At 31.6% G+C, this 15,032-nt stretch overlaps 1 protein-coding gene across 1 annotated transcript; it reads right to left on the bottom strand.

Annotated features, from left to right (window-relative positions):
* Positions 1–11,038: 11,038 nt before the first annotated feature.
* Positions 11,039–12,639, bottom strand: LOC136211041 (receptor like protein 29). Its single transcript, XM_066002562.1, has one exon. It carries the CDS (start codon positions 12,521–12,523, stop codon positions 11,237–11,239), a length of 1,287 nt encoding a protein of 428 aa, XP_065858634.1. The 5' UTR covers positions 12,524–12,639; the 3' UTR covers positions 11,039–11,236.
* Positions 12,640–15,032: the final 2,393 nt, after the last annotated feature.

Genomic DNA, 15,032 nt, shown 5'->3' on the forward strand with positions numbered 1-15,032 from the left:
CGGTAATGTTTCAGTTTAGTGATGTTTCACTTCAGTGTTATTTTAGTTTCAGTGATGTTTCAGTTCGGTAATGTTTCAGTTTAATAATGTTTTAGTTCAATAATATTTTGGTTCAGTGATGTTTTGGTTCAATAATATTTCAGTTCATAATGTTTCAGTTCAGTGATGTTTCAGTCCAGTGATGTTTCTGTTAAGTGGTGTTTCACTTCAGTAATGTTTCGAGTTGAGTGATGTTTCAGTTCAGTAATGTTTTAGTTCAGTGATATTCCAGTTCAGTGCTATTTCAGTTCAGTGATATTTTAGTTCGGTAATGTTTCGGTTCAGTAATGTTTCGGTTCAGTAATATTTGGTTCAATAATGTTTCAGTTCAGTGATGTTTCAATTTAGTGATGTTTCAATTTAATGATGTTTCTGTTCAGTGATGTTTCACTTTAGTAATGTTTTATTTTGGTAGTATTTCAGTTCAGTGATGTTTTAGTTCAGTGATGTTTCAGTTCAGTGATGCTTCAGTTCAGTAATGTTTCAGCTTAGTGATGTTTCAGTTTAGTAATATTTCAGTTCAGTGATATTTCAGGTTAGTAATGTTTCAGTTCAGTAATATTTCAGTTTAGTGATGTTTCAGTTCAGTAATGTTTCAGTTCAGTGATGTTTCAGGTTAGTGATGTTTCAGTTCAGTGATATTTCAGTTATGTAATATTTCAGTTTAGTGATGTTTCAGTTTAGTGATGTTTCAGTTTAGTGATGTTTCAGTTCAGTGATGTTTCAGTTTAGTGATATTTCAGTTCAGTGATGTTTTGGTTTAGTGATATTTCAGTTCAGTGATGTTTCAGTTTAGTTATATTTCAGTTTAGTGATGTTTTGGTTCTTTAATGCTTCAGTTTAGTGATGTTTGAGTTTGGTGATATTTCAGTTCAGTAATATTTCAATTGAGTGGTGTTTTAGTTCAGTGATGTTTCAGTTCAGTGATTTTCAGTTCAGTAATATTTTAGTTTGGTATTGTTTCAGTTGAGTAATGTTTCAGTTGAGTAATGTTTCAATTCAGTGTGTTTCATTTCAGCGTTATTTTAGTTCAGTGATGTTTCAGTTCGGTAATATTTCAGTTTAGTGATGTTTTAGTTCAATAATATTTCTGCTTAGTAATATTTCAGTTTAGTAATGTCTCAGTTCAGTGATGTTTTAGTTTAGTAATGTTTCAGTTCAGTGATGTTTTAGTTCAATGATATTTCAGTTCAGTGATGTTTTAGTTCAATGATCTTTCATATCAGTAATATTTCAGTTTAGTAATGTTTCATTTCAGTATCGTTTCAGTTCAGTAATATTTTAGTTCAGTAATGTTTTAGTTTAGTAATGTTTCAATTCGGTAACATTTCAGTTCAGTGATGTTTCAGTTTAGTAATGTTTTAGTTGGGTCAGGTTTCAATTTAGTAATATTTCAGTTCAGTGATGTTTCTATTAAGTGATGTTTTAGTTTTGTGTTGTTTTAGTTCAGTGATGTTTTGGTTTAGTGATGTTTTGGTTTAGAGATATTCAATTTAGTAATATTTCAGTTCAGTGATGTTTCAATACAGTAATATTTCAGTTCAGTGATGTTTCAGTTCAGTGATATTTCTATTGAGTGATGTTTCACTTCAGTAATATTTCAGTTCAATGATGTTTTAGTTCAGTAATATTTCAATTCAATAATATTTCAGTTCAGTAATGTTTCAGTTTAGTAATGTTTCAATTCAATAATATTTCAATTCAATAATATTTCAGTTCAGTAATGTTTCAGTTCAGTAATGTTTCAGTTCAGTAATGTTTGAGTTTAGTAATGTTTCAGTTTAGTGATGTTTCAGTTCAATAATGTTTCAGTTTAGTAATCTTTGAGTTCAGTAATGTTTCAGTTCATTGATCTTTCAGTTCAGTAATATTTTAGTTCAGTGATGTTTTAGTTCAGTGATGTTTTTGTTGAGTGATGTTTCAGTTCAGTAATATTTCAGTTGAGTGATGTTTCAATTCAGTAATATTCATTTTGGTAATGTTTCAGTTCAATAATGTTTCAGTTGAGTGATGTTTCAGTTTAGTAATATTTCAGTGGAGTGATATAGCAATTCAGTAATGTTTCAGTTCAGTGATGTTTCAGTTTAGTAATATTTGAGTTTAGTAATGGTTTAGTTCAGTGATATTTCAGTTTAATTATGTTCCAGTTTAGTAATCTTTCAGTTCAGTAATGTTTCAGTTCAGTGATGTTTCAGTTTAGTAATATTTCAGTTCGGTGATGTTTCTGTAGAGTGATATTTTAATTCAGTAATATTTCAGTTCAATGATGATTTAGTTCAGTAATATTTCAGTTCAATATTGTTTCAGTTCAGTAATGTTTCGGTATAGTAATGTTTCATTTCAGTCACGTTTCAATCGAGTGATGTTTCATTTCAGTTATATTTTAGTTCATTGATGTTTTAGTTCAGTAATATTTAAGTTTAGTAATATTTCAATTCAGTAATGTTTCAGTTCAGTAATGTTTAAATTCAATGATGTTTCAGTTTAGTAATATTTAAGTTGACTAATGTTTTAGTTCAGTGATGTTTCAGTTTAATAATATTCTAGTTTAGTAATCTTTGAGTTCAGTAATGTTTCAGTTCAGTGATGTTTCAGTTCAGTGATGTTTCAGTTCAATATTATTTCAGCTCAGTAATTTTTTAGTATAGTAATGTTTCAATTAAGTAATGTTTCACTTAAGTCATGTTAAAGTTCAGTAATGTTTCAATTGAGTGATGTTTCATTTCAGTAATATTTCAGTTCAGTGTTGTTTCAGTTTAGTGATATTTCAGATTAGTGATCTTTTATTTCAGTAATATTTCAGTTCAGTGATGTTTTATTTCAGTAATATTTAAGTTTAGTAATGTTTCAATTCAGTAATATTTCAGTTCAGTGATGTTTCAGTTCAGTGATGTTTTAGTTCAGTAATATTTCAGTTTAGTAATGTTTCAGTTCTATAATGTTTGAGTTTATTAATGTTTTAGTTTAGTAATGTTTCAGTTCAGTAATATTTCAGTTCAATAATATTTTAGTTTAGTAATATTTCAGTTTCGTAATGCTTCAATTCAGTGATGTTTCAGTTCAGTAATGTTTAAATTCAGTAATATTTCAGTTCAGTAATGTTTCAGTTGAGTGATGTTTCAATTTAGTAATGTTTCAGTTTGGTCATGTTTCAGTTCAGTGATGTTTTGGTTGAGTTATGTTTCATTTTAGTAATGGTTGAGTTTAGTAATGTTTGAGTTGAGTAACGTTTGAGTTCAGTAATGTTTTAGTTTCGTAATCTTTGAGTTCAATAACATTTCAGTTCAGTGATATTTCAGTTCAGTAATGTTTCAGTTCAGTGATGTTTTAGTTCTATAATGTTTTAGTTTAGTGATGTTTCAGTTCAGTAATATTTCAGTTCAGTAATATTTTTAGTTCTGTAATGTTTCATTTCAGTAATGTTTCAGTTTTGTAGTGTATTAATTCGGTAATGTTTAAGTTCAGTGATGTTTTAGTTTAGTAATATTTCAGTTGAATAAGGTTTCAGTTTAGTAATATTTCAGTTGAGTGATGTTTCAGTTGAGTGATGTTTCAGTTCAGTGATATTTCGGTTCAGTGATATTTGACTTCAGTGATATTCAGTTTAGTAATATTTCAGTTCAGTGATGTTTCAGTTCAGTAATATTCCAGTTTAGTAATATTTCAGTTCAGTAATGTTTCAGTTGTGTGATGTTTCAGTTCAATAATGTTTCGGTTCAGTAATGTTTGAGTTCAGTAATGCTTCAGTTTAGTAATCTTTGAGTTCAGTAATATTTCAGTTTGGTAATGTTTTAATCCAGTAATGTTTCAGTTCAGTCATGTTTCAGTTCAGTAATATTTCAGTTGAGTGATGTTTCAGTTCAGTGATATTTCAGTTCAGTAATGTTTCAGTTCAGTGATATTTTAGTTCAGTAATATTTCAGTTGAGTGATGTTTCAGTTCAGTAATATTTTAGTTCATTAATATTTTTAGTTCAGTAATGTTTCATTTCAGTAATGTTTCATTTCAGTAATGTTTCAGTTTTGTAGTGTATTAATTCGGTAATGTTTAAATTCAGTGATGTTTTAGTTTAGTAATATTTCAGTTGAATAAGGTTTCAGTCTAGTAATATTTTAGTGTAGTGATGTTTCAGTTGAGTGATGTTTCAGGTCAGTGATATTTCGGTTCAATGATGTTTGAGTTCAGTGATATTCAGTTTAATAATATTTCAGTTCAGTGATGTTCCAGTTCAGTAATATTTCAGTTCAGTGATGTTTTAGTTCAGTAATGTTTTAGTTCAGTAATGTTTTAGTTCAGTGATGTTTCGGTTTAGTAATGTTTTAGTTCAGTCATGTTTCTTTTGAGTGATGTTTCAGTTCAGTAATGTTTGAGTTTAGTAATATTTCAGTTCAGTGATTTTCAGTTCAGTAATGTTTCAGTTGAGTAATGTTTCAGTTGAGTAATATTTCAGTTTATTAATGTTTTACTTGAGTGATGTTTCAGTTCAGTAATGTTTCAGTTTAGTGGTATTTCAGTTTAGTAATGTTCTAGTTCAATAATGTTTGAGTTTAGTAATGTTTTAGTTTAGTGATGTTTCAGTTCAATGATGTTTCTGTTGAGTGATGTTTCTGTTCAGTAATATTTCAGTTCAGTGATGTTTTAGTTCAATGATATTTCAGTTTAACAACGTTTCAGTTCAGTAATATTTTGGTTTAGTAATGTTTTAATTCAGTAATGTTTCAGTTCAGTAATATTTCAATTTAGTGATGTTCCAGTATAGTAATATTTCAGTTCAATGATATTTCGGTCCAGTGATATTTCAGTTGAGTGATGTTTAATTTCAATAGTATTTTAGTGTAATGGTGTTTCAATTCAGTAATATTGCAGTTTAGTAATGTTTCAGTTCAGTAAAGTTTCAGTTTAGTAATGTTTTAGTTCGGTAATGTTTTAGTTCGGTAATGTTTCAGTTCAGTGATGTTTCAGTTTAGTAGTGTTTCACTTGAGTAAGGTTTCAGTTTAGTGATGTTTCAGTTCATGGATGTTTCGGTTCAGTGATTTTTTGGTTCAGTGATATTCGGTTTAGTGATATTCAGTTTAGTAATATATCAGTTCAGTGATGTTTTAGTTCAGTAATGTTTCAGTTCAGTAATATTTCAGTTCAGTAATGTTTCAGTTCAGTGATGTTTCAGTTTAGTAACGTTTCAGATTAGTAATGTTTCAGTTGAGTGATGTTTCAGTTTAGTGATGTTTTAGTTTCAGTTATATGACGTTACGTTACGTTACGTTACGTTACGTTACGTTACGTTACGTCACGTTACATTTTGTTACATCACGTTACGTTACATCATGTTATGTTACGTGACATCACGTTATGTTACGTTACATCATGTTATGTTACAACGTCACGTCACGTCACATCACGTTATATTACATTAGTTATGTTCAGTTGGGGATCGTAATCTTAATGATTGTTTATAAATAAAAGAAATCTTAAAGTAATAAAAAAAACCTAAGCATTTACAAATTGAGCTTATAATCTTAAGGAGTTGTAAATTGAGCTTACAATGCTAAGGATTTATAAATTGATCTTATATTTATTAACATCACGTTAAGTTACATTACATTAGGCAACGTTAAGTTACATTACACTACGTTACATTATGTTGAGTTACGTTACGTCACATTAAGTTACATTACGTTAATATTATGTTACGTTATGTTACGTCAACTTACATTACGTTACTATTATACAAATGTGAGAACTAAATACTTAGTGCTACTGTTATTTATTTGTAAAAAATAATCACTAATATTTTTATTAATTAAAATCAAGAGTTAAAAATTCTATAAAAATAATCTAGCTTAGTCTTTTTGGAAATTTATGGGGTTAAATTAATTGCAAAGACAATTAATTACAATTATTGTAATTATTTATGTTAAATTTTTTATTAATTGCAATTAATTATTGTAAAGGCAGGTGGGTCAAATTTATTTACTTTTTTTCAATGTTTTTCCGCCTAACAGAAAAATGGGTATATATGCCTTCTTGGAAGTTGGATTTATATACATAGGGATAGCAAAAATCTTTAATTTGGTTTTTTAATTATTTAATTAAATTATAAGGAACTGTCATGTCATCAGGTAGCCTTTTTATAACATTAAATAATAAATTTAAATCTAAACCATTAGATCTTGATCCAATGGATATTAATCGCTCACCACCCATGGGGATAATTTAGTGCTCACCATTGAAACCAACCCCATATATATATATATATCATTTTTTCAACATAATAGAATAGAATGAAGGAGTTGAAATTTAGATGAGTTTGGTGGATTACATGAGTTCTTAGATGGTTTATAATAAACCACCAAATATGGAATTCATAAACCATTAAACTCATATAATCCATTATAACTAATTTTCATGGGTTGGATGAGTTATGATAAGGTGGGTTATAATAACCCACCCAATTTTGAACACCTGTATAATGATTTGATCCACTTGTGTGAACTGCTCACAAGTTCTATATACTGTAATAGTATTGAGTTAGAAAGAAAAGCAACTAGATTCTGGTTGTTTAAAACAACCAATAAATTGGTTGATTTCTGGTTGTTTAAAAGAACCAGTTTTCTAGTTGTCTAGAACAACTAGTAAATTGGTTGTTTAGAACACCTAGTAAACTGGTTATTTACACAAAAAGTTTAGTGGTTATTTTAATCAAACAGAAAACTGGCTGTGTTACACAACCACTAAACACAAGTTGGTTTTGCTATTTTAGTTTTAATCGTTATCAATTTTAAAGACCAATGATCTATGCATAACATTTGTTTAATTTGGCTTGCTTGGTTAATTTGATTTGGTTATTAGTGATGTCAGTTTGGCCTTTTTGCTCCGTTTCATGCACGTTTCTTCCTGAAACAACTCAAAACACTCATTAGACAATTAATAGGCAGAAGACACCATAAACTAGGGTATTAAGGCTAGAAAAGCATGTAAAACGGGACCTAAAATACACTCTAGACTCTATATAATATGGCGATAACAAGTATGGCTCTTAGCATTTAAATGTATCCCTTAACGCAACAAAGATTATTGAACATGTGAGAAATTTTCCATATGCTAACACTGTAGATAGTTTTGATGTATGTTATGATGTGTACAAGATCGGATATCTGTCACACCATTTAGAATGGTGAGTAGATATCAATCCAACCAAGGAGAATCATATTGGATTACTGCAAAAGAGTACTAAGATATCTTAAAACTATAACTTACTCTATGTGTTATCTAAGAGGATATGTGAATAAAATAATACACAGATGAGGATTGGATAAAAGACTTGGATATGAGAAAATCCATGTCTACTTGAGTTTTTTCATTAGGTTAAGGTGTCATACTGATTGAGTAGTGAGAAAACTGGTTATTCCTTAACTGTCATATGAGTTGAGTATGTGTGATACTCTTCTACAATAGAAGAGGCGGTATGGTCAAATCGGTTTGTGAAATATTTAAGTACTAGTACCTCACATATTCTTGTAGTGACTAACAATGATAGTCAATTTGCTATGAGCTTTTGCTAAGGATTAAAGGTTCCATAGTGATCCAAAGCACATAGAGATTAAGTTTTGTTAGATGTTTAATTGCACTAAAGAAATCAACATAGGAAGTATGTATATACTCATGACAATGTAGCATATCCACTTACGGAACATGTCATGAAAGATGTTAGCGTGAAACATGTTAGATCCCAAGATTTATGGTGGATCTAAAGACACTCTTATTTAACATATTTTGGAAACATGATTATTCAATTAAGTTTGAATGTTTACAATACAGGAGTCCAAATATTATTTGTTGATATTTGTTGTTATTTTATCATGCATGTCAGATAGAGAAATAACTCACATACACGGGTGTTTACCCTTAGTTTGTCAAATGGTGAAAAAAAATGAGTAAGGATGGGGCTAATTTTTTTAATCAAATTGAGAGCTTGTTCAATAAACATAAGTTTCCTTCCATAAAGGATGAAATTAGTTTCACTTAAAGCGCTAGATGTATATATGTGTATAATATAACGTATAAACATATAAGAGGATTATATGATATCAAGGTGGAAAGTTTAAAATAACTTAAGATCTTCTGTCAATATAGCCTGAAGTAGTCTCTATATATTGTAGACTGAACTTAGACATTTTGACACATCTGAACTGAAACTCCCATATGTTGTTATGAAGATAGACATGCTCTTGTTTCAAAAGGAAATGATAGAATGTCATAACACATGATTTCATACCATGTGTACTTTGCGACTATGAGATGGAAAATAAAAATAAAAATGAAGATCTAAAATTTTCCTAGTGTGAGACTCACATCGTGAAACTATGGTTTCTCGAATTTATTCTATCCACAGGATCCTTAACTTATTCTGGAAGTATGATCTAATTTGACTTATCTTGGAAGCAATCTCTAAAAGGCATGAGATAATTCTGACCATAAAAGAACCCGACCATTTAATTAAATTAGAACATGGTGGAAGAAACATAGTAAGTGTGAAAGATTTTCATTTGATCACATCTAAACGTTTCCATATTTAACCGTCATGACATTCATGCATATGTGCATACTTGTGAAAATAAAAAATTGCAATGAGATCAATGTATTACATATGGTTGTGTGATGAAATCTAGAATAAATCATACAACCTTTAACGATCCATACTCTATCAAAAAGCTATATAACTCCAACGGGTGTATATTACTAGATTTGATACATGTTCATCAAACAATTATATATCTCCAACGAGTATATAACACTAGAACTCTCAAATGTATGTCGGTCGCACGAACTATTTGCAAATATGAATGAGAATGAGAAGATAAAGATTATGTCGTGTTACATACGAGTGAGAGATGTTGAAAATATTTGATATATATCAAATATAATCCCTTTGTAACGGAAATAGATTGGATATAAGTTAAATGTGTAGTTAGGGTTAAGGTCCAGTTGGTGGCTATAAATAGATAAACACACCTCATAAATGTGAATCCATCTTATTAGTAAGAGGAGCCAAGTAGCCTCATTCATCCTCCCTGTATCATCCTCTATTTCAGTCTCAATAGATGCTCTTAGTCTGTGGAGCTATCGCGTCTTCTCCCGATTAACCTCGGCGTAGTTGATTCATGATTGGTAATACGAAGATCATTGTTTACGTTCATCTATCATTCTTCCACTGTAATCAAACTCAAGAGGTAATGTGATAACCTGTATATGTATTCGTTTATATATATCTTCGAACTTTGTAGATGTATCTTAAAATTTAGTTTTGAAACTGTTGGAAATGTGCCTTAGTTAATTTATTAGCAGATAATGTTTTATTTAATTATTTGAATTCAGGAGAAGTTACTCAGTTATTGCTTATGTTTAGGAGAAGTTATGGAAGTCAGTTGTAACTGATGTTTGTATTGTTGTATAAATTTTCTGAAGTTCAATAGAAGTTAGTGTTGGTTCCAAACTCTTAAAAGTTAATTACTACAAATTGGTATCAGAGCAAATTATCTTGAGGGATCTGTGAGAATGGAAGCGGATGCAATATCTTTTAATCAGGTTGCTGCACCAGTTTTTGATGGCTAGAATTAGCAAGCTTGAGATACTTTGAAGGGTCTCTATCATGGCAATGATAGAACAAGAAGAATGCAATTGTTAAATCTCAAAAGAGATTTCGAGATTTTGAGAATGGAAGAAAAGGAGACTCTATAAGAGTTTTCTGATAAACTAATGACGGTGATAAATAAAATCCGATTGATGGGAGAAGATCTACCCGATAGCCGGATCGTAGAGAAGGTGTTTGTAAGTTTGCACGAAAGATTTGAGGCAAAAATTTCATCTCTGGAAGATTCCAGAGATATTAGTCAAATTTTCTTATCTGAATTAATCAATGCTCGCATGCACAAGAGCAAAGAAGAAGTTTAAGAAAAGAAGGAACCCAACAAGTAGTTGAAGGTGCTTATATGGCAAAGGGTTCATCTTCAAAAGGAAAAGCTCAGTCCAAATGTGCTATCTGTAGCAAGCCCGGTCACCATGAAGTACATCATCAAAACAAACTTTGAATCAAGAGTGGGTGTTGAAATTTGATTAAAATACGCTTAGCAGATTGCAGATGTGCTGACCAAAGCTCTTCCAAAAGGAAGATTCGAATATTTGAGAAACAAATTGGGTGTTTGTAAATACTAAGGCATGGAGGAGTTTGTTGGAAATGTGCCTTAGTTAATTTATTAGTAGATAATGTTTTATTTAATTATTTGAATTGAGGAGAAGTTATTCAGTTATTACTTATGTTTAGGAGAAGTTATGGAAGTCGGTTGTAACTGATGTTTGTATTGCTATATAAATTTTTTGAAGTTCAATAGAAGTTAGTGTTGGTTCCAAACTCACAAACTTTAATTTGTATTTGTAACATAATGATTGTGAAAATTCAACCGAAACAATACATATTCCATATTTGTACAAGTACTCTAATAGTAATAGTAGTATTGTGGTGGTATGGACCACAACACAAGAGAAGAACCAATAAGTGTTGAGTTAGAACGTGTGTCCCTCCATCAATATGTCAGATCAGATGTTTTTTCTGGCTTCCACTCTCTCTCTCCCTCTCTCGTATATATACACTTGTTTTGGAAAGAAGCTATAAGTATTTAACTATTTATTCTCATACTAAAACATGTTTTGTCTTCCAAACTTACAAATATAATGTGTCTTGACAATCCTATTTATGTATTTCAAAGAAAAGTGAAATACCAAAGAAGTATTAATGCAAAATTTAAAAAAGAGACACCTGAACATGCTTTTGGCCATAAAGATTCTAAGCTAGCTACATTTGAAAATGTAGGTCCTACAATGACAACACCATACATGCATATGTTGTACATTTGGACAACTCCCACAAATATTTTTATTTCTGCACAAATGGAATACAGTCAAACTTCAAATTTTGAGCCTTTATGTTTATGTTTATGTTTATGATGATTAAAGCCAAATGCATTTCTCAGAACACAACAGAACAAGAACCTTAATTTCCCCTAAAAGTTAGCAAACTGAATGAATCCCAAATATCCAAACCTCTAAATTAAAAGCCTTTGGATTAACTTAAAAAAAAAATTACATTTTATCAAATACCCATTACTAAATTTTACATATCCTAATAAATAAATCATTATGCTAAAAACAGTTGATGATGAGAACACCAAATAGAAAGAATAAAGGGAATCCCTGATGAGAAGCTTGAGATTTCTTCGTTAAAGAACCAGTCTTGCATACATTAACCCCAATTACATTATAATTCTGATTTGGGTTGAAGCATAGACCTGGATTTCCAGTAAGATCCAAATTTCTGCCAAGCCTCTTGAAGAAACTAGAATTGAAAGGCACAACTCCACCAAGCAAGTTTCTGCTGAGATTCAAGTGATATATGCGAGAGAGAGTACCAAATCCTGCTGGAATTTCACCTCCTAATCTGTTATCTTGAAGAGAAAGAGTAGATAGATTTATCAGAAGTGTAAAGCTTGATGGTATGGCTCCAAAATACCCTGAATTAGCCAGCCTTAGCTCCTGTAGTTTCACTAGTTTACCAAGCTCTTGTGGTAATGGAACATTCATTGGATTATCATCCATTAGAAAGTACTGTAAATTCTGCAATTTGGACAATCCTATAGGAAAACTTCCCCTAAATCTGTTGTTGCTCAAAGCCAAGAACGTCAAAGAACTCAACTTTACTATGCTGACAGGAATCGGACCCACTAGTGAATTTGAACTCAAATCAAGTTTTTGAAGCATACCCAGTTGACCAATTGAGCTTGGAATTATCCCTGTGAAAGAATTGAAGCTAAGATCAAGACCCACCAGATTTACAAGATTACCTAATTGAAATGGTATAGCTCCAGTAAACACATTATAGCTCAAATCAATATGCACTAAAGCACTCAACCAAGAAATCCCAGCAGGAAGAGGACCCGAAAGTCGATTCTGTGACAATGTGAGAATCTGAAGGGACTTAAGAGAGGATATCTGAGGTGGAATTTGACCAAAAAGGGAAGGATTTGATCTAAGACTGAGTTGTTGAAGTGAAGAGTTAGACAAAAAGGGAAGAGAGAGACGGGTACGAGTGTGAGTAAAACAGTTGTGAAAGAAGAGAGATTGAAGATAAGGAAGATGAAAGATTTGGTAAGGGAAGGAAGCAGTAGTCTTACATGTTGGGTTAGGATTAGTACCAAAATAAAGCTTGGAAACATGGAGATGATTATCAGTTCCTAATCTACATTCAATTCCAGGCCAGAGAGAGCCAGGTTTACAAGGGTTTGGATAAGAAGTTCTCCAGGATGCATCAGAGGAAATGGAATCCATGATCTTGAAAAGTGCTTCAGCCTCAGAAGGAAGCATGTTAGGAACTGCATTTGTGAGAATAGGGGAAAAAGAAGTGAAGAAGAGGAGGAGGAGGGAGAACAACATAGTGGAGAGAAATAGTAGGGGGTGTGGTGTGATGGTTCAGTTGCAGGCAGGAAATGCTTAGGTGATTTTAGAAGTGATGAGGGGTTTTTCATTTGATGTGTATGAGAGAGAGAGAGAGAGAGAGAGAGAGATGTGACTGATATGATAGTGAGGGGGAGTGGGAGTGGGGTAATGAATTGAATATAATAAGTGAGAAAACGAAGACAAGGTAAGGGGTAGGGTCTAAAAAGATTGATTTTATTTATCAAAGGAAGCATGTTTCACTTTTCTTCGACAGTTTTGTGTTACTGTTTATTTTGGAAATAAAACATGATTACATCTCATCTCATCTCTCCGTATCTATCTACTTTTTAAGGGGAAACTCATTTTCATTAGTGTTTTTAGTCTTCTCATTCGGTTTGTAAATCAAATCTCTCGAAAATAAAATACATTCCAAGATGCGTCTTTTTAGTTTAGTTGTTTCCTTCAGCGAACACAATCAAATTCTAATTTCGATTATGATTCTTGTTAATTGAAACTTACTATTTTGACTACTGTTTTCAACCATTTTTTAATTCGGATCGAGTTTTTCCATGGTCAAGTTCGACGCATGATTGTTCGAATGGGTTATTTTGGTGCGAAGTATTTTTATAATTTCCTTTAATAATAATTTTCACCTTGAAAATTACCAAAAGGAAAATAGAACATCGAAAGGTTGATACTTTATAGGATAAATGAAAGTGGAGATGAGAAGTTAAGGATCATGAAAAGGTGTTACAACTTAGTGCAAGTAGTCCGAGAAAATATATGTACTATTTCCATCAAGCAAACAATTATTTCAGAGTTTGTAAATAGAGGGTTATGACATTATTTTATAAGGCCAATTAGCCAATCATCCAATTCATTTATATGTAAATCCTTGATAAATCTTATGATCTTCAAAATCTATCTTACTTAAATTAGTTTTACTTTAGTTCACCTTAACATCGATTCTATATGAAATTAAGCTCAACTTGACTTTACTTCACGCACCGCTTATACAAGTATTTCCAGTACCAATTTCCAATTATTGCTTTTGTAAGTGTATTTACATTTCTCTGCACATTTACAATACAATGTCTTTATCTTTACGTCTATAGTCTAAATCTAATTAAATCGATGTCGAAGCAGGATTTAGTATGAACCTTTCTTATTTTTGCCCTTTTGACATTCATAATCCTTTGATTGAAAGTCTAGGCGGAACATATCACTCATTGGAAAGACATTCCTACAATCAAATTTCTAATTATTTACTTTCTGTGACAATCTACTTTTACAAACTCGGAAAGACATTACTAAAATCAAATTTCTAGTTTCCCGCACATTTACTTTTATAATTGGAAAGACATTCTCATACTCAAATTTCGAGTCACTGCTGACATTTACTTTTCCAGCAAAACATTAGATCCGGAAAGGTATTCTCAGAATCAAATTTCCATAAGTAAAAACGTTTGGAATTTCAATACAAAAACCTCCAACACACATGCACATTATTTTTAAAACCAAAAAAGGTAGAAACAATTTTTGGCACGCTCTGTGGGACCAACAGTAAGACACACAAGCGTTCTAACGACTGGACAACCTTAATGCATCCAGGATTATTGACTAGCTCGAAGGAGGCAACTAAAGTTCCTCTTCAGAGCCCGTTTGCCTATCACGGTAAGAAGGACAAAGCCTACCTCTAGAAAATTCTCCCAAGATAGAAATTTCAAAGTTTTAAGAGAAATGATGATGATGTTAGTGGATCGGATGGACCACAAGATGGATCAGTTGATTCAGGTTACTTTAGGAGGCAATAAGAAATACTTAACCGAGTCTAATGTCGCTTCCAACGACTCAACCCATATCCAACCGCCAAAGAATAATGTTACACCAGAAAATGTAGGCGAGATTAGAATCGGCAAAACTAGGAGTGGGGAAGTTACTGAAAAGAACCAAATCCCTCTCAATAGCGATGATCCTATAAAATCACAAAGCACTAGAAATTTAGGTTGTCCCTAAGTGGGTAGCAGACCTTTTACATTTGTTGTCCATATTGAGGGTCATATAGGACAAAGCATTTAACCTACTGCCTACAACTCAAAGGAGGAACTAGTACCAATACAACACTCGAGGGATATATGGGCATTTATCGAGGATGTAGTGTTGAAACACCTTTCCACATGATTTTGATTTGACAAAATTATTTGAGTATATGATAAAAAATATTCTAACACATTAAATATAAATGCTTTGATTTATTCACACTAATGTGTTTGTTCAATGTTGAATTTATTGATTTATAAGACATTAAGATATAAAGTCTAAAGGCCCATAAGAGGAAGTCAAGCCCAAGTCAACAGATCAAGACCTCATGGCCCAAGAAGATAAAACGCAGCCGTATTAAGTGAAACGACGACTCAGCATGAAGAAGGATCGAGAAGCCTTCTAACAAAAGCTTCAAGAGGAAACTGCTGAGTTGAGCAACAATGCAGTCAGGTCAGCGGCAGAA

Source organism: Euphorbia lathyris, chromosome 1 (genome assembly GCF_963576675.1).
Source record: "Euphorbia lathyris chromosome 1, ddEupLath1.1, whole genome shotgun sequence".
Classification (NCBI taxonomy): domain Eukaryota; kingdom Viridiplantae; phylum Streptophyta; class Magnoliopsida; order Malpighiales; family Euphorbiaceae; genus Euphorbia; species Euphorbia lathyris.

Coding starts and splice junctions, on each gene's coding strand:
- LOC136211041 (XM_066002562.1), bottom strand. CDS start 12,523: ATGTTGTTCTCCCTCCTCCTCCTCTTCTTCACTTCTTTTTCCCCTATT.